General features: G+C 43.8%; 1 protein-coding gene across 9 annotated transcripts in view; it reads left to right on the forward strand.

Annotated features, from left to right (window-relative positions):
- ergic2 (ERGIC and golgi 2) overlaps positions 1-20,003 on the forward strand; it is a 53,885-nt gene that overhangs the window by 24,757 nt on the left and 9,125 nt on the right. For 5 of the 9 annotated variants that reach the window (XM_078219917.1, XM_078219913.1, XM_078219915.1 and 2 more), the window contains exons 7-11: positions 4,347-4,448; positions 6,652-6,747; positions 7,307-7,362; positions 9,177-9,275; positions 19,335-19,432. In XM_078219917.1, coding sequence (XP_078076043.1) covers positions 4,347-4,448; positions 6,652-6,747; positions 7,307-7,362; positions 9,177-9,275; positions 19,335-19,432 — 451 coding nt within the window. The remainder of the gene's footprint in view (positions 1-4,346; positions 4,449-6,651; positions 6,748-7,306; positions 7,363-9,176; positions 9,276-19,334; positions 19,433-20,003) is intronic. The other 4 variants (XM_078219918.1, XM_078219920.1, XM_078219921.1 and 1 more) reach the window with 1 other exon arrangement.

Genomic DNA, 20,003 nt, shown 5'->3' on the forward strand with positions numbered 1-20,003 from the left:
ATGCTGGTTGCTTTTCCGAGACAGCGGGATGTGTAGACAGTGTCAATGGATGGGAGGCTGGTTTGTGTGATGGACTGGGCTTCATTCACGACCCGTTTTAGTTTATGACGTTCTTGGGCAGAGCAGGAGCCATACCAAGCTGTGATACAACCAGAAAGAAAGAATGCTTTCTATGGTGCACCTGTAAAAGTTGGTGAGAGTTGTAGCGGACATGCCAAATTTCCTTAGTCTCCTGAGAATGTAGAGGTGTTGGTGGGCTTTCTTAACTATAGCATCGACATGGAAGAACCAGGACAGGTTATTGGTGATTTGGACACCTAAAAACTTGAAGCTCTCGGCCATTTCTACTTCATCCTCATTGATGTAGATAGGGGCATGTCCTCCACTACAGTTCCTGAAGTCGATGACTATTTCCTTCATTTAGTTGACATTCACGGAGAGATTATTGTTGCCACACCAATTCACCAAATTCCCTATCTCATTCCTGTACTCTGCCTCATCATTGTTTGAGATCCGACCCACGATGGTGGTGTCATCAGCAAACTTGAAAATCGAGTTGGAGGGGAATTTGGCCACATAGTCAGAGGTGTATAAGTATAGTAAAAAGCTGAGGATGCAGCCTTGTGGGGCACCAGTGTTGAGGATGATCATGGAGGCGGTGTTGTTGCTTATCCTTACTGATTGTGGTCTGTGGGTTAGGAAGTTCAGGATCCAGTCACAGAGAGAGGAGCTGAATCCCAGGCCACGGAGTTTGGAGATGAGTTTTGTAGGAATAATGGTGTTGAAGGCTGAGCTGTAGTCAATAAATAGGAGTCTGACATAGGTGTCTTTGTTATCTAGGTGTTCCAGGGTTGAGTGTAGGGCCAGGGAAATGGCGTCTGCTGTGGACCTGTTGCGGCGGTCGGCTAAATGTAGTGGATCAAGGCATCTGGGAGACCGGAATTGATTCATGCCGTGACTAACATAATGATGGATGTCAGGGCCACCGGATGATAGTCATTAAGGCACGCTGCCTGGCTTTTCTTTGGTACTGAGATAATGGTGGTCGTCTTGAAGTAGATAGGGACCTCAAATTGGTGTAAAGAGAGGTTGAAGGTATCTGTGACAGCTGGTCCGTGCAGGATTGAGTGCTCGTCCAGGTACTCCATCCGGGCCAGTCACTGTCCGTGGATTGACTTTTGAGAAGGGTGCTCTGACGTCGGCAATGGCGACCTCGGGTACAGGTTCGCCCGAGGCTTCCGGGGTGGAGGGTGTGCTCTCACTGACCTCTTGCTCAAAACGGACATTGAATGTGTTGAGCTCATCGGGGAGGGGTGCATTGGTGCCAACGATTTTTACATGCCTTCATTTTGTAGCCTGTCATATCTTGCAGACTTTGCCATAGTCTGCGAGAATCCGTGTGGCTAGCCTGAGACTCTAGCTTGGTCTGGTTCTGTCTTTTGGCATCTTTGATGGATCTCTGTAGATCATATCTCACTTTCTTGTATAGGTCAGGGTCATCTGACTTGAACGCCTCAGACCTGGACTTCAGCAAGCAGTGGATCTCCCTGTTCATTCATGATTTCTGGTTGGGAAGCACACGGATTTGCTGCTTTGGCACGCAGTCTTAATTAAGTCAGTTACTGTAGTGGCGTACTTGTTCAGGCTGGTCACAGGGTTTTTAAATACTAACCAGTCTACTGACTTTAAGCAGTCCCATAGGAGATCATCCGATTCCTCAGACCAACATTGCAAGACTTTCTTTAATGGATTCTCCAGTTTCAGTTTTTGCTTGTAAGCCGGGAGCAGGAGCTCAGCCTTGTGGTCTGATTTGCCAAAGTGTGGGTGGTCATTAGAGCGGTAGGCATGTTTAATTTTGTGTAGCAGTGGTCTAGGATGTTTGGGCCTCTGGTGGAACAGGAGATGTGTTGGTGATTCTACAGGGGCCCTTCCATTAGCTTTTTGGCTACCTGACCGTCCACCAATTCTTTACAGGCCTCACAACTGTCGCTCAGTTCCTTGTTTGGGTTGCCAGCAGATACGTAGCCGTTTTCCCACAGGTTTCCAAACTGACTGCTTTCTAGCACAAGGCTCTGAGGACTACTGTCAATTTCTTCTACCAGCTGCAAGCAAGAGCAAATCTTCCAACTGCTTTTCCCCCAAAAGTCCAAACTGGGAGCCCCGACCCCATTCCTCGTGGTGACCAGTGAAGTTAGTATTTTCTCTGTTTGAGTCCAGGTCTAACTGACTAACATTAATTTCGATGGCTCTCTCCACTCGGGGGTTGCAGTCAACATAAGACTGAATCTGCAACTGCCTCTGTCTTGCTTCCGTTAGCAAACGTACACCGATAAATGAAACAAAAGAACTATCTAACCAAGGTCCCACCCTGAATCATTGGGAGTGATTCTCCCAAAAGTGCTGAATTGGTGAGAAAACTGCTCTAGATCACGAGTTGTTTTTTCAGTGCAACTTCAGACTTGAATCTCCGCACTCTGTGCACTGCAGAGGTCACAATCGTGAATCTCATTGAAAATTCACACCGGAGTCTGACAGTTCTGGAACTCTACGCATGCGCAGTGGCCCCGATCTGTCAGTCTCCCTGCTTGCTGGCCAGCCCGATCACTGGCCAGCCCGATCACTAGCCAGCCCAGGACCCCCACAGTGCTGCCTCTCCAGCCCTCCTCACCCCACGGCCCGATCGCAGTCCCTACAACAATTCCTGGGTCAGTCCCGACCCCCCAGTCTCGGAGCACTCCGATGTCCAGCCCACCCCCACCCCACCCCCCATCACAGCAGACCAACCCCTTCCCCCCCCAACGGGAGGCAGACCACCCACCCCCCAGCCCAGACCAATCCTGTCTGCAGAGTGGCAGCGGGACTCCCTCACCCCCACCAATCGCTCCCTAGACCCTGCCCACAATAGGCCCCACCCCCTTGGCCGATGTCCAATGACCAGTGCCAAGATGTCCCCTCAGCGTGGGCACTTTGCCCCTTGGGCAGTGCCAGGGGGTGCAGGCTGGCACTGCCAGGGTGCCCATGCCCAGGGGGCACCCCCCCCCCACTGTCTGACCCCCTGGCGGGCCTGATTGCACCCCCCTTCACTCCAGCGGTGTCTCCTGCTAGTTCCCCGAACGTGGGGAGCTACTGTAAACCCCGCCGGAATGAAGTACTCCTGGCAGGGCGGGAGAATGCCGGGCCCGATAATGACATTTAAACTACATTTAAAATATATTTAAAACAGATTAAAATCACTTGCCTCTCTTCCCGCCGGTTTCCAGCGCAGTCCCGACTGCGCCTGTTCCCTGGCTCTGGGAGACGCGCATGCGTCGGGAACGCATGCGCGAATCCCGCAAAATGGCCGACACGCGTTTCTCCTGACCTGACCCGCCAGAAAATTTGCAGGTCGCGATGGGAGAATTGCCCCCATTACCTCTGTTGCAGTGTGGCATGCTTTGGGGTGGTTCAAACAGGAATGTAAACAAATTATTTTACATACAACACAATGCTTTCATTCTGTAACCCACTGGAATAATATTTCTAATGGATATAATTGCCCTCTCCCCAGACCCCTTGGCTCCATTATAAGCTTAGTGAAGGATTATTCATTCTTCAAGCTTTTTCACCATCAACTCTGACCTTGCAAGACAAACACAGGCTACCTTTTAACAGCAATTAACTCCAACCTTGTTTGAATTGCATTTACTTCAGGGTTGTGTATCAGTTTGTCAATATGATGTGGAGCTGCTTGTCATTAAGCTGTTCATTAAAATATAATTTGCAGCAAAGCAAGTATCAGAACATGCACTATGATCTCTTTCATTTCTCCCTCCACTCCACAACTTTTGCCTCAAGTCTTGATGCGAATTTAGGCACAGCTGCCGGTTTTTAACCGCGTCACAATTTAATGGAATATAATTCTCATTTAAAGCTTGCCAGTGTTTTTTGATTCCTCCTGTTGCAAGTGTACCTTTTTGAAACGTCCTGTCAATAGCTGTTTATAACTGACTGGTTGAGAGGATGCACAAAACAATGTCCTTTGCCTTGTCATTTTCGTTTCTTCCTTCAGTGGATCACTTTCAGCACATCTTGTCGGTCAGATTGACAATTCACCAAGTGGAAGTGTCACAATCCAAAGTAGTTGTTTACTGATGCCAGTTATGCCAGCGGACTTTATTCTGGGCCTTTCCACCCTAATTTGGTCATCAGAATCTAATGCCATTAGATTAATTACTGAACTGTGAAACTGTTGGAAGATGAGTTTGGTAGGTTCGCATTGATGTCTTGATTAAAATAATGAATGACCTGTTACCCGGGATAGGTGTGCAAATTCATTCTATTTTTTTTTCCCCTCTATGTTTCTTTAGAACACTTCAAAAGATTCGCAGAAAAGTGCAAGAGGAACATTCTCTTCAAGATCTTTTATTCAAAAGTGCTTTTAAAGGCTCCCCTACTGTATTGCCACCCAGGTATCTAATCTGACAAAATCAGAAATACACCCTAGCGGATCTGTCCACACTTCTATACTATACTGGTGGCTGATTTTTAGAATCAGGTGTTAATTGGATCTCAAGTCAGATGGGAAGTATGAAGCTAGTTATGAATCCTTTTTTTGATAGTTGATTTATTTATAGCGGCATTACATTTTTCTGGCCCTTACCTGCTAAGAGTGTCCTGCAACACTTTTATACTCCCAAGTAAAACAAGCCATCAAACTGGCAACCTCTTAAAGGGGTATAAGTCTTTTATACTCATGATTAAATTAAAAGCAGCTGCACATGTCTGTTGTACTCTTTTCAGTATACCAATAAAATAAATTAATCAACAGATTAATTAATTAACAAGCTAACAACCCCTTAAAGGGGCATATGTGCATTTTCTATCCTTTTATAAAACAAATAATAGTCCAAAGGTGTGCCGGGTAGGTGGATTGGTCATGCTAAATTACCCCTTAGTGTCCCAAGATGCATAGGTTAGAGGGATTAGCAAGGTAAATATGTGGGGTTACGGGGATAGAGCCTGGGTAAGAGAGTCGATAAGAAGTCTCACAACACCAGGTTAAAGTCTCCACATTAAGAGAGTCGGTACAGACTTGATGGACCAAATGACCATCTTCTGCACTATAAGAATTCGATGATTAAATAAACAAATATAAATTATTTAACAAATTAGTAGCAAAAACAACTCTTCCAAAGGAAATTCAATAGAAATGTAATTTGTGGAGTTGCTTATAATGTACTCCAGCCCCTGTGGTTCCCACCAGTTGCAGTAGGCCTCTAGCATAGCAGCTGACACCGCATGCTTCCTCTCCAGGGAACAAGTCTTTTCTACTCTTTAAAAAACATAATAAAATAAATAAACTGATTAATTGACATTCCCTTGAAGGGACACTGTAATAAAAAGACAAAACTTTGAAAGAAACTTAAATTATATTAAAATGTGATTTCAGAGGCTGATGATGTTCTCTAGCCCCTGCAGTGGCTGCTGGTTGCGCACCGGCAGACACTACATGCTCCCTCTCCAAGGAATAAGTCTATTATACAATTTCCTTTGGAACAAACACACTGGCCAGTGCAGGAAATCGATCCTGCGACCTTGGCATTATTAGCATCCCACTCCTAACTGAGCCAAATAGCCACAACAAGTTCTTTATGTTCCTTTAACTAAACAATAGACCAATAAAAGAAGCAAGTAACAGGGCTGTCATCCCAGTTAACAAGTCTTTTGTATGGTGCTTACGGTATGTGATCAATATTACCTACTAAAAGTTTGGTTTATTTATTAAAGTAGGCTTACATTAACTGCAATGAAGTAACTAAGCCATCTTTGCCGTACTTAGTTCATAATGAGAAAAGATATGGGAATACTGAATGATCAGGAATGTTATGGGATCTGCAGCTACCAGAAACCAATAGCTCAAGTATGTCTCATTGAAAACAGATTGGTCATCCTATCTCCATTGCACATGGATGGTGAAGATTAGTGGTTGTAGGGCTGTTCAGACATCCAGAGCTGATGCACAACTGATTTATGGAAGCAAGTGCTAATCTGGTTTATAGTTTGATATTTTAAGTAAATGTACGTGGCACAAGTTCTATTGTTAAAAATAAACAATTGAGTTGCTTTATGGTCCTTTAACAAATTGCTGTCCGAGATTGTGCCACTTGACCAAATATTTGTTAGCACCTCTGAATGAAACTTTATTAAATTATTCCTGATAATAAAAAAGTGACTTGGAAAGTTTTTTTCCCCCCTAAGCTTCTAAATAAACCTCTCTCAGGTAGATTAAAAATTATGTGGGTACATCTCAAAACCACTCTGAAGCTTCTAACGTGTATTCTATTTGTAGTGGATTATGTTTGACAATTTAGCCAGCAATCTAATTGATTATTATAGCTGACTAGTAGATCAAAATTAATCTTGGACAAAGGATCTCTAAATAGAAGAATTAATTGTAATTGAGATTTCACCATTGATTTTTAACCTGACCGCAGGTTGTCATATCCTGGCACAATATTGAAACACTTCCAGTTCCAAGAAGCAACTACTCTCTGAGATTGCTGATTAGTGTAACATCATAATTAGATTTTCTACTCTGGGTTTACACCCAACAAAGTGTGCTGTGATTGCTACATTTAGTGACCACAATGAAAATGACTTATTTTCTTTCAGGGAAGACAGAATATCCCATCCACATGATGCCTGCAGGATACATGGACACTTGTATGTCAACAAAGTAGCAGGAAATTTTCACATAACTGTGGGCAAGTATGTGCATTTATCCTATTGTTAACATCTTTAATGAAACAAATGGTCTAGTTTTGACTGGTGTCAGCCATAGCCAGCTGTTAACACACTTGCATAAGAACATAAAGAAATAGACTATACAGCCCCTCAAATATGCTCTGCCATTCAGTACAATTGTAATCGATCTTCAGCCCCCAACTCCACTTTTACCGCCCATTCCCCATATCCTTTGATTCACTCGGAGACCAAAAATCTGTTGTATTTCAGCCTTAAACAAACTTAAGAATAGGATTGTCCGCAGCCCTCTGGGTTGTCTCCTCGGCATCCCACGCCCCTTGCAGTCCCGTATCTTGCTTGCCCTGACTATCTAGGTAAACTTCATAGAATGCATGAAATGAACAGAGAACCCTTTTTCAGATTGCCTTAGCTACTAGTTCTGTCAATAATTGTCATAATACTTTGGGTTTTCACATCGTACAATGGTAAAGGAACTGGATTTTGAGGAACTGTACATTATAGCTAGGTTGTGTCTCAAAAGGACTTTCATAATTTGTAATAGAAATTTTCTCTATACTATCAGGGCAATTCCTCACCCTCGAGGTCACGCACATATGGCAGCTCTCATTAGTCATGATGGTAAGTGCTTACAGATTCTTATTAATATGTTGCAGATGGATTGATGTAGTAATTCAATGAAATTTGGCTAAATACGCAATGCTTAACGAGGACATTATACTATTAGGCTGCAAGGTAGTGGGGTTTTTGTTGCTCTTTTCAGCTTTCGCTCACTCCTGAGTCGGAATATTGTAGGTTCAAATACCCCTCCAGAGAGTTGAACATAAAATCTGATCTGACACTCCAGTGCAATACTGAGGGGACGCTACTCTGTTGGAACCGCTGTCACCGCTCCTCTGCCGCCTTGGATGGACATAAAAGATCCCGTGGCACTACTTGAAGAGAGCAGGAGAGGTCTGGCCAGTATTTATTGCTATACTAATATCCCTAAAAACCAATTGTCTGATCATTATCACTCTGCTGTTTGTGGGAACTATCTGTGCACATATTAGCTGCTGCGTTTCCCACAACAGTGTGGCTGCACGTCAGAGAGTTGTTCATTGGCTGAAAAGTGCTTTGGGGCAACATGAGATCATGAAAGGTGCATAAACATGAGATCGGAAAATCGAGTCTGACTTTCCCCTCAAAGACAGAATCAATCTGGGTGCAATTGCACTGCTGGCTGTCCATCGTATCTAACGGAAGTGGTTCTTCATATATGGGGAAGCGTCATAGCTAAACCAGTGGAAATCTACACATGTACTTTCTAACAGCAGTCATTTGATCGACATCTCGTCGGGAACTTTGACTGATTTCGCACTCCCCTTTCCCCAGGCCAAAGGCATTATGGTCAATTATCCACCCCTACCACTGAGACCAGTTAACTCAAGCCTGAGTCTTTGCTGATCGATATAGTGATCACCATTTGTCTGCCTTTGTGGCAAACATTTGAATGAAAATAAGCGCAAGAGCTATTCATGCTATATATTGAAGGCTGCTTTTACTGTACTGCAGTGTTATAATTTTGCCGACCCTAATTATTTAAGGGGAATTCTTTCTTTAGCTCTTCCTTCTTTTACTTTTACAAAATACGAAATCTAAAGCTATATGTTCTGTAGGATGTAATTGCAGGTTAAAGAAAATAGGGAAACTTCAACTGTAGTAATGCTTTTAACCACATGGAGGTACTCTTTAGCTTAAATACTGCTTGTACTTTATGAATGTTCTGCTACTTTAGGGTTTAAAATTGCAATTCAACTTGCTACATGTCAAAATTAACCTTTCACATGTCCAATTTTGGCCAGCTTAAAAAAAAAAGCGTTTGTGCACTGATATATTGGGGAAAGGTAGCAGTGAGAAAAATATATCAAATGCTCTATTTCGTAGAATCCCTACAGTGCAGAAAGAGGCCATTCAGCCCATCGAGCCTGCACCAGTAACAATCCCAACCAGATCCTATCCACATCGCCCCATGTATTTACCCTGCTAGTCCATCTGACACTAAGGCCATGCTTAATTGTCGCTATCAACCTAACCTGCACATCTTTGGACCGTGGGAGGAAACCGGAGCATCCGGAGGAAACCCACACAGACACGGAGAACGTGCAAGCTCCACATAGACAGTCACCCAAGGCCAGAATTGAACCTGGGTCCCTGGCACTGAGAGGCAGCAGTGCTAACCACTGTGCTGCCCCTTATTTTGAAGCACTCTAAATATTTGCTTTCTCCTAGTTCTGTTTTGTTTCTACCAGAGTAGATTTTGTTTTGAAGAACAACCTGTATGTGGAAAGCAAGAGCATTAGATTTTTGAAAATGTGTTTGTTTATAGAATCCATAGCTTAGTTGTTGTAAAGGGCAGACTGATAGTGTAACAAGTTTCCTGTGTTTGTCTTTAGTATACAACTTTTCACACCGAATAGATCATTACTCATTTGGAGAACCAATTCCGGGACTTATCAATCCACTGGATGGAACAGAAAAAATTGCCATAGATCGTGAGTTTCTTTAATTCTTGTTTAAAACTAACATATTATTTATACGTTGTGTGTAAGAAGCAAGTGGAGGAAGTCTTCCATCCATTTTATTAGTTTGTGTGCTCCCCACTACCCTGTCTCTTTCTCAGCTGCTTGTGGTTTCACCGCTCACTTACTTCGCCATGATTCCAACTGAGAAATTCAAGTCAATGGTTTAATTGAGAACTCGCAGTTCGAATGTACATCTTGCCTTTCTGTGTGACATGTTCTTGCACTGATTTGATGAGAACGTTGTACTTTTATGAAGTTGGGAAGCTGAAAGTAGAAACTACTCCTTAAATGTGGTACCAGGGAAGATGGTAACAGCCCATTGACCTTGAATAAAGAGGAACAGGATGTTACAAGATGGCCGAGAAATATTCAGTTACTTGTGATATTTTAGTATCTCCATTTGGTGCATGTGCACAGAGTAATCTGCATTTATAAAAAAAATATTATTTTGGAAAGAAAGACTAAAATATTACTTGAATCTTTTAATTGCACTTTTGTGTCATGGTGGTGGAAGATTTTTCAAACAAATACGTTTGAAATGTGTTACGCGAAAGGACTCTTACTATAAGTGGAAGCTACGAAAAGTTCACTTCCATGCAAGGAAAAGGCTATTTTACATTCCGATCTTACATATTATCTTAGTTTCCTGAATTTCTTCTCCTTTTATCCTTCTTCCTGCCAACTGTTTTTTATTACATGTGCCCAAATAAGACATTCAAAACTGATCATCGCGTTGTCTGTGGAATAAATTATCAGAACTATTATGAGAACATCAATTAAAGTGCAAGAAATTGAACCTTGCAACACTGATGTTTTCATTGACATGCAGATCATATGGATTCAAAATCTGATCATGTACAAAATACCTCACTTTTCTCCATTTACACATTTTAGAACATTTAATGCAAATTCATGTATACAAATCCACTTAAATAGTAGAGAAAAATGTCAATGACAAATGTTCCACATCATATGAATTCCTGCATTTACAGGGAATGAGACTTACAGATATAGGAAGAAGGTACAGTGCGTCCTCATTTAATGTTGTGGTCACATTCCTGAAAATAACGTTAAGTGAATGATGGGTTCCCACAGGAATCAGTTAGGTTCATTTGGGAATTTTGTGCTGGGAAAAACCAGTGTTCGGGTACTGTACCGTATATGTGCAGCACTGCACATTCCTGGCTGGAATATATTGCAGAATAAGATAAATCACAATACAACAAAAATACTCTATACATTGAAATTAGGTAACACTAAATCACCTATCAAGCCCCAAGGAGTACAGCTTCTGTCTCACAACACTCGTAAAATGTGTTCCCTGCTTTCCTTCCCCACTCTGTCTCCCTCTTCCTCTCTCTCTCCATACCTTCTTATTCCCTCTCGATCTCTTATCCCATTTGTGCTCCCCGATCTGTCTCTCTCTCTCTCTCTCTCTCGTCTTCCCCCCCCCTCGCCTTTCCCCCTCCCTCTCTTGCCTTTCCCCCTCTCTTGCCTTTTCCACTCTCTCTCTCGCCTTTTCCACTCACTCTCTCTCTCTCGTCTTTTCCTATCACTCTCTCTCTTTTGTCTTTTCCACTCTCGTCTTTTCCACTCTCTCTCGCCTTTTCCACTCTCTCTCTCTCGCCTTTTCCACTCTCTGTCTCTCGTCTTTTCCAATCACTCTCTCTCTTTTGCCTTTTCCACTCTCTCTCTCTCTCCCTCGCCTTTTCCACTCTCTCGTCTTTTCCACTCTCTCTCTCTCGCGTTTTCCACTCTCTCTCTCGTCTTTTCCAATCACTCTCTCTCTTTTGCCTTTTCCACTCTCTCTCTCTCTCTCTCTCTCCCTTTTCCACTCACTCTCTCTCTCTCTCCCTCGCCTTTTCCACTCTCTCGTCTTTTCCACTCTCTCTCTCTCTCTCTCTCGCCTTTTCCACTCTCTCTCTCGCTCGTCTTTTCCAATCACTCTCTCTCTTTTGCCTTTTCCACTCTCTCTCTCTCTCTCTCGCCTTTTCCACTCTCTCTCTCTCTCGCCTTTTCCACTCTCTCTCTCTCTCTCTCGCCTTTTCCACTCTCTCTCTCTCGCCTTTTCCACTCATTCTCTCTCTCTCTCCTTCTCGCCTTTTCCACTCACTCTCTCTCGCCTTTTCCATTCACTTTCTCTCTCTCTCTCGCCTTTTCCACTCTCTCTCTCTCGCCTGTTCCAATCTCTCTCTCTCTCTCGCCTTTTCCACTCTCTCTCGCCTTTCCCACTCACTCTCCCTCTCGCCTTTCCCATTACCTTCCACACTCCCCCCTCGCCCTCTCCGCCCTCTCCGCCCTCTCCGCCCTCTCCACCCTCTCCTCCCTCTCCTCCCTCTCCACCCTCTCCACCCTCTCCACCCTCCTCCCTCTCCTCCTCTCTCTCTCTCTCTGCCCCCTCTCTCTCTGCCCCCTCGCTCTCTCTCTCTCCCCTCTCTTCCCCCCCCCCGTCTCTCTCCCCCCTTTCTCTTTCTCTCTCCCCCCCCCCCCACCCCTCTCTCTCTCTCTCTCTCTCTCTCCTCTCCCCCCCCCCCCCCCCCCCTCTCTCTCTCTCTCTCTCTCTCTCCCTCCCCTCCTCTTGGTCTCGACTCTTCCCTCCCGGTCTTGATCACTCTCAGTCTCTCTCCTCCGAACTGAGATAGCTTCCTGACGATCTACAGGGGCAGTTACTCACACTTCACCATCTGGTCGGCAGCTTCCCATTCCAAACCATCATGGTACCTCTCCAAGTGGCGATGTCTGTCCTGTCCTGGCCAAACCACGAGGTCGGGCTCCTTGCCCTGAGCTCCAGCTCCTGGTTCTCTGGCCTCATTCTCTCATCACCGCCTCGGCTTCTGATAATGGCAGCAGTCATCCCAGCAGCAAAATTCGGCTGCAGCTGGCCGAGAGTGTAGTAAGAGTTTTAACAACACCAGGTTAAAGTCCAACCGGTTTATTTGGTAGCAAATGTCATTAGCTTTCGGAGCGCTGCTCCTTCATCAGATGGAGTGGATATCTGACATCTGACGAAGGGACAGCGCTCCGAAAGCTAATGGCATTTGCTACCAAATAAACCTGTTGGACTTTAACCTGGTGTTGTTAAAACTCTTACTGTGTTTACCCCAGTCCAACGCCGGCATCTGCACATCGAGAGTGTAGTCAGAGTGCAAACAATGTATAAGTGAAAATGGCAACGCAATTTGGGAAAACTTAGTCAACTCAACTTCTTGACTAAGCTGAAGACTTAAAGCTTTTAATGTAGGTATGAAACATTACTAATTCATTAAGGTAATACAAAACCCACCAAGCTATCTACTCAACAATATTTTCTCTATTGAACGTGGCTATACGTTATTCCAAAGGTCTATTCCATTATCACTGTCAGCAAGGGACTTGCCATAGAATGAACACACAGCTTCTGGAATGTACCTGCATTTATATTAGATATTAATACAGAGTATGCCAGATCTGAGCATGAAATTCCACTTGTTAGTGCCTATTTTTTGAATGATATGAATGCCTTTGGAGCTCCAAAATAGATTCTGTGCCATGTGCACACTTGTGGGGTGAATTGTGTGCTGTTACATTGATGCAACTGTTAATGCACACAATGAGCATCTGCTAGATGTAAGCAGCACAGCCAGATCAAGAACATTAATTGAAATATATCGCTGATTTGATTTCACCAATGCCATTTTGGAATTCAGTAGTCTTACCAGTGCCTCTTTTTAACTTCACATGGCTGAACACAGATTCAGTATTCAGAAGGATTCTTTCCTAATACTATCTAAAGGATTATCAATTACTTTTGGCTGTTGCTTACGAGTCTGCAAGCATTTTGTGCATCCTGTAGTTGTTTCAAGTTGCAAAAGTCTACGTAGAGTAATGTGGCAGGTGCTAAAAGACTTTTTGTTGTAGCACGGTGGCACAGTGGTTAGCACTGCAGCCTCACAGCGCCAGGGACCCGGGATCGGTTCCTGGCTTGGGTCACTGTCTGTGTGGAGTTTGCACATTCTCCCCATGTCTGTATGGGTTTCCTCCTGGTACTCCAGTTTCCTCCCACATTCCAAAGATGTGCAGGTTAGGTGGAGTGTCCATGTTAAATTGTTCCTTAGTGTCAGGGGGGTTAGTAGGGTAAATACATGGGGTTACAGGGATGGGATTTGGGTGGGATTGTTGTTGGTGCACGATCGATGCGCCGAATGGTCTCCTTCTGCACTGTAGGGATTCTATGATTCAAAGCTTCTACACAAATTGGTTGCTCCCAGACATGGGTGCAGGAGTAGGCATTTCCCTTGGAATACTGCATAAATTGGAGAACATCAGGCCCCACAGCACAGCTACTAGAAAAGGAGGGAGAGAAGGGCTTTCAGTAGAAGCCTATAACTCCCTTCCTCAGGCTGTTCAGGGAGTAATTTTCCTACAATGTGTGAGATGTCTGTGCCTCAGTAAGTGTTACACTCTAGATAGCCAGGTGGTGAAGGATAGAACTGAAGCCAAGTCTTTACACATTTATAAGCTTTTATTTACAGATACACATTGTAAACATACACCTGTAGAACCCAACAAACACAGTTTCAGTCTGCTCCTGTGAGAGCACAAGTGAATTCCATCAATGGGTGCCATTGACTGCACATACGTTGCTTTTGCAGGTGCTGCATGCTAACTTTGCTCCCTGCTGGAACTAAAAGGAATTTCACATCCTCAACATCCAGCTGGTATGTGACCATAGACACTATTACAACAGGTCAATGTCTGGTATCCTGGCAGCAGTCATGATGACTTCATTTTGCAGGGGTGGGCTTGCAGCTGTGCTGAAATGTGAGGGTGAGGTGAAACCTATGTAAGTGTGAGGCCTGATTGATGCAGATGATTGGTAGGTGAATGAAGTAGTAAATTGAAAGACAACACAAATTAGGTTGGAGATTGAAGGTGAGTCACATTTGGGCTCAGACCAGGTAAAGACTGTAGACTCCTTCCCTCAAAGACATTGGTGAACCAGATGCACCGATTTATCATAGAAACTCATTACCAAGGTCATTCAGGGGAGAAAATCTGTTGCCCTTGCCTGGTATGGCCTGTATGAGATTCCAGATCCATAACAATGTGGTTGACTCTCAACTGTCCTCTAAAATGCCTTAGCAAGCCATTCAGTTGTATCAAACTGCTAGAGCACCATGGGTGTTATCACAATCCCTGTTTGGAAATCGTAAACCAAAATAACTGAAGTTAACGAACAACCCCCAAATTAAGAATTACTAATAATCTTTCACTTTTTGTAGGTTTTACTTTAACGTGAATCAGAATCAACACAAATTAAACATGAATTAACAGGCAAATGATGCTTTCACTTTATATAGTCCACACATGATGGCATCTTGCATAACAACAAGCACTCCCCTTCAGCATACGTGGCATTATGTAGCTACACAACTTTATAATATGCTGTTCTTTATTCAGAGTAGGTCCAGAGTCTTATCTGACAACAGTTTTCACCTCAGACTTTCACGGGCATGATTCTCAGCAGCAAGACATGCTCCTACGAACCCCCTCTCTCTCGAGTCGTATCAGTCTGATGATGTAATTTTCCAGAGTTCCTTTTCAGACCACAAACCGATAATGGTTCAGTTCATAGTTTGGCCCCTTACTGGGAAAACATCCGGCTGTTCGCATCTCCAAGCTGTTCACATAGCTTTCCAGGTTTTAGACCTTTTTGCCTCTAAGAGCTCCTGTCTCCTTTTCTGTCAAAGAGAAAAACTTGAGTCTTTCTGAGAGTAAATTTCTTCTTCCCCTCACTCGAATTTGGTGTATGTTCACATTTCTGCCCCTTTACAGCTGCTTTCTCTTTGTGTCTGCATCTGGGTTTTCACCCTCCAATCTTCTGCTTGTCGCCCTCCTTTGTATTTGCAGCTCTCCGTTGTGTTTGGCTACATGATTTTTGTCTAGCCTTCCTTAATGTTGGTACTGCTTCCAGATCACTAGGTCACAAAACCATTATTTCTTATCCCTTTATAATTGATACAAACCCTTAAAAGTCCTTTTCAAACAGCCTCAAAAACAATTACCTATTCCACAGACATTATAAAGAAATTATAGTTTTTCCTTACTGCACTGCTTCTGGGTCAAAGGTCGTCACATATGCTGACACCACAAGGGTGCAGTGGTTCAAGAAAACAGCTAACCGCAACCTTCCCGAGAGCAATTGGGGATGAGTAATAAATGCTGGCCTGGCCAGCGGTGCTCACATCCCAAGAATTAATTTTTAAAAGATGGGATTTTGCAACAGTCCACCAATAGATCCCCGTTGGTAATATTAGCTTTTTATTCCATTTTGTTATTTAATTAATTGAATTTTCCAGCTCCCTTTGTGGGATACGAGCTCATGTCGCTGGATCATTAGTCCAAACCTTTGGATTATTAGTCCATTAACACAACTGACTACATTACCATACCTAGGCTCCCTCAGTATGTCCTCTCTCGTGATTTTGCTTTCATCTATAAAATATTACCCAAATTCCGGCACTTCCACTTCCATCTTGTTAGTGTGCACTGTTGAAAAATACTGGTCAAGTATTTCAGCAATTTCTCGGTCTTCCGATACCACTTCCACTTGTCATTTCTAGTGGCACAATGTCTCTTTGCACTCTTTGTTTACTCTTGGCAAACTTGAAAAATGCTTTATTGTTCTGCTTTATGTTTCCAGCTATATTTTCTTTGTGACTGCAGGCATTCTCAGTTTCTTAGTATATTCTTGGGATTATCTTTTTAGATCTCCCTGCCCTGATGTTTTGCTGGCCATTAGTGCCGTGTGTGTGTGTGTGTGTGTGTGTGTGTGTGTGTGTGTGTGTGTGTGTGTGTGTGTGTGTAGTGGTGTGTAGTGTTTGGGGGTTTATGGCAAACATTCAGTAACAATATCCCTCTGAATCTGACTGCAACTTGAGGATTTAGCGTGAGCACAAATGAGCACAGAAATCCTGAAATTGCTGTCTGTTATTCACTGCACTGCCACAGCCTGTACCATGTACCCCACCCCCACTACAATGACAAAAGCAGATCTGGCAAACAGCTACAGCCATTGTGGTGGCTGGAATAGTTTTCTGCTCCTGTATCTCTGCTAGCAACCCCTTATAAGTTAAACTATGTTCAATGTTGTGTTACTATTATTTTTGACAGCAGTCTGAATGATAAATGGCTAAACAACTGAACTGACCCTGAAGAAATGTGAAATGTATCAATTATGATTAATTATTAGATTTAAAAAATCTTTTCATGATATTTCAGCTTCTACCTTCACTCCATCTGTATGTACCTATCCTGATTTCACTAGAACAAAGAACAATACAGCACAGGAACAGGCCCTCCAAGCCCGTGCCGCTCCCTGGTCCAAACTAGACCATTCTTTTGTATCCCTCCATTCCCACTCCGTTCATATAGCTGTCTAGATAAGTCTTAAAGTGTGTCCGCCTCCACCACCTTGCCTGGCAGCGCATTCCAGGCCCCCACCACCCACTGTGTAAATGTTTTTAAAAATGATCTGATTATCAGTGTGAGAAGAAAACAAAATTATTGCAAATGCTGAAAATCTGAAACCAAAACAGAAATTGTGGGGATATACAACAGATCCGTCCGTGATCTGCATTTCAGATCTGTCACCCATCATCAGTACATGGGTGTCAGACCCGAAATATTAACTCTGTTTCTAACTCCACAAACACTGCCTGACCTGCTGAAAATCCCCAGCAATTTATGTGATTATTAATGCTTTTCATTTCCAGGTTTGATGTCTGTGACAGTTCTTTAATTAGATTAGTTGCTTTAACGACTTGATAATGGGGAGGGGGGGATTTTCTGCTCCCGTTTTTGGGAGGCGGGAACAGCGGAGGGGGTGGAGAATTAAACAGGAGTTCCAAAACAGTTTTTATGCTGGCGGGATTTCCCTAATCGATTGTCCCCTCCACCCACCAATGACATAAGGAGAATAACATTGCACCTCCCAAGAACTAAGAAATTACCTTCTCCAACAAAAAACGCTAACAATCTCCCCTTGATACTCAATCTCATTAGCGTCGCTGAATCCACCACGATCAACATCCTGGAGGGTTACCGTTAACCAGAATCCAAACTGGTCCAACTACAAGAATAGGTTAGAGGCTTGGAATTTTACAGCAAGTGGTTTACCCAATGCCTGTCCACTATCCACAGTGCACAAATCAGGGTGTGATAGAATACTCTCCACTTGCCTGGATGAGTGCAGCCCCAACAACACTCAAGAAACCCGACATCATCCACGGCAAAGTAGCCTGATTGACACCGGCCGACAAAATCTGCTTCTACCTCACCACCACCACTCGACTGCTGTACTATCTCTAAGTTATCAGACTGCTTGTCCAACATCCAGTACTGGATGAGCAGAAATTTTCTCCAATTAAATATTGGGAAGATGGAAGCCATTGTCTTTGACCTCACCACAAAGCCCATTCCCTAACCACTGACTCCATTCCTTTCCCTGGCAACTGTATGAGGTTGAACCAGACTACTTGTAACCTCACTGTCAAATTTGATATCGAGATGAACTTTCAATCACACATCTGTGCCACTACTATGATCATCTGTTTCCACATTTATAAGATTGCCCAACTCTGCCCCCTGCCTCAGCTCTTCTGCTGCTGAAACCTTCTTCCATGTATGCTGCCTCCAGACTGTACTATTCCAATATTCTGCTGGCTGGCTTCCCACATCCTACCTCCTATGAACTTGAAGTTATCCAAATCTCTGCTGTCTGTGTCCTGACTTGCACCAAATCACGTTCACCCATCACCCCTGTACTCTCTCACCTATTTTGACACCTGCTTCAATGGTGCCCTGATTTTAAAACTCTCATTCTTGTTTTTGACCCCTCCATGGCCTGGCTTCCACCTATCTCTGTAATCTCCTCCACTTCTGCAACCCACCTGAAATATCTGCACTCCTTGAATTCAGCCGCCCTCAGCATCCCTGATGTTAATTGCCCCACCATTAATGGCCAAGCCTTCAGCTGCCTAAACCCTAAGTTCTGGAATTCCCTCCTTAAACTTCTTCATCTCTCGAGCTTACTTTCCTCCTTTAAGATGCTCCTTAAAACCCGCCCCTTTGATCAAGCTTTCGGTCACCTGCCCTGATATCTCCTATGTGGCTCGTCGTCATGTTTTGTTTTATAATGCCTCTGAAGTGCTTTAGGACATTTTACCATGTTAAAGGCACCTAATCAATGCAAGTTGTTGCTGTATGGGCAATGTGTGGTCAGCTGAAGTTCAGCATTTTTCTGCTCAAGCAACATAACCTTCCAACACTTCATGCAAATGTGTCTTCCTGAATGTCTTGTGGATAGAAGACAGCCCATGTCAGGCATGCCACATGCATATTTGTACTTGAATTAGACATTATAGAATCATGGAATCCTACAGTGCAGGAGGCAGCCATTTGGCCCATGGAGTCTGCACCGACCACAATCCCACTCAGGCCCTATCCACATACCCCCAAGCATTTACCCTGCTAGTCCCCCTAACACTAAGAGGCAATTTAGCATGGCCAATCCACCTAACCTGCACATCTTCGGACTGTGGGAGGAAACTGGAGCACCTGGAGGAAACCCACGCAGACATGGGGAGAACATGCAACCTCCACGCAGATAGTGACCTAAGCCAGGAATCCAACTCGGGTCCCTGGCGTTGTGATGCAGCAGTGCTAACCACTGTGTCGCTGTAATATACCAAATTAGTAGCTGTGTCCAGCCTGTTCAACAACCTGTACCACACATAAGTTATTGATGGTTCCACTCAGTAACTTCCTGATCTGTACTTGATTATATGGTTGAGATACTAACCCAAGCTCATTGTTGTGCATCTGATCTGATGGAGATTGGTATTGGCTTATTACTATGCAAGAACATGTCACTTGTTTGTTCTCTTGAATTATGGAATTTTGGACTTTATAGTTTTGTGGTGGATAATATTTGTTGTGAGATTTTGTTTTGTTCGTGCAGTTACTTTAAATGCCATGTTTGTATTTTAGATAATCAAATGTTCCAATACTTCATCACAATTGTGCCAACAAAACTCAATACCTACAAGTTCTCAGCAGACACACATCAGTATTCAGTCACAGAAAGGGTAAGTCAGTTGTTTGGTTTATCTCATTATTCAGGTATGTCACTTAAACTGGGTCATATGTTTCAGCCATTTTGCAGTCACTGTAGTGGGTGAAGATTCCTGTTGTTCCCGTTCATGGTGTTAATTCATTTTTTAAATCCTTCTGATATACATGCGTTTTTTGGTGTTTACTTGACTAATTGCATGGGGAGCGGAACGGTGGCACAATGGTTAGCACTGCTGCCTCACAACACCAGGGACCTGGGTTCGATTCCAACCTCGGATGACTGTCTATGTACACTTGTGTGGATTTCCTCCGGGTGCTCCGGTTTCCTCCCACAGTCCAAACCTGTGCAGGTTAGCTGGATTGGCCATGCTAAATTGCCCTTTAGTGTCAGGGGATTAGAAGGGTAAATATGTGGTGTTACGGGGATAGGGCCTGGGTGGGATTGTGGTTGGTGCAGACTCAATGGGCCAAATGGCCTCCTGCACTGTAGGGATTCTATGATCTATGAGCAAATGCTAAGGCAGCATTGTAATGGAGCTTAAAACATGGATAAATATTTGCCAACTTCTTGTGAGACACACACCG

The sequence above is a fragment of the Mustelus asterias genome, chromosome 9 (genome assembly GCF_964213995.1).
Source record: "Mustelus asterias chromosome 9, sMusAst1.hap1.1, whole genome shotgun sequence".
Lineage (NCBI taxonomy): Eukaryota > Metazoa > Chordata > Chondrichthyes > Carcharhiniformes > Triakidae > Mustelus > Mustelus asterias.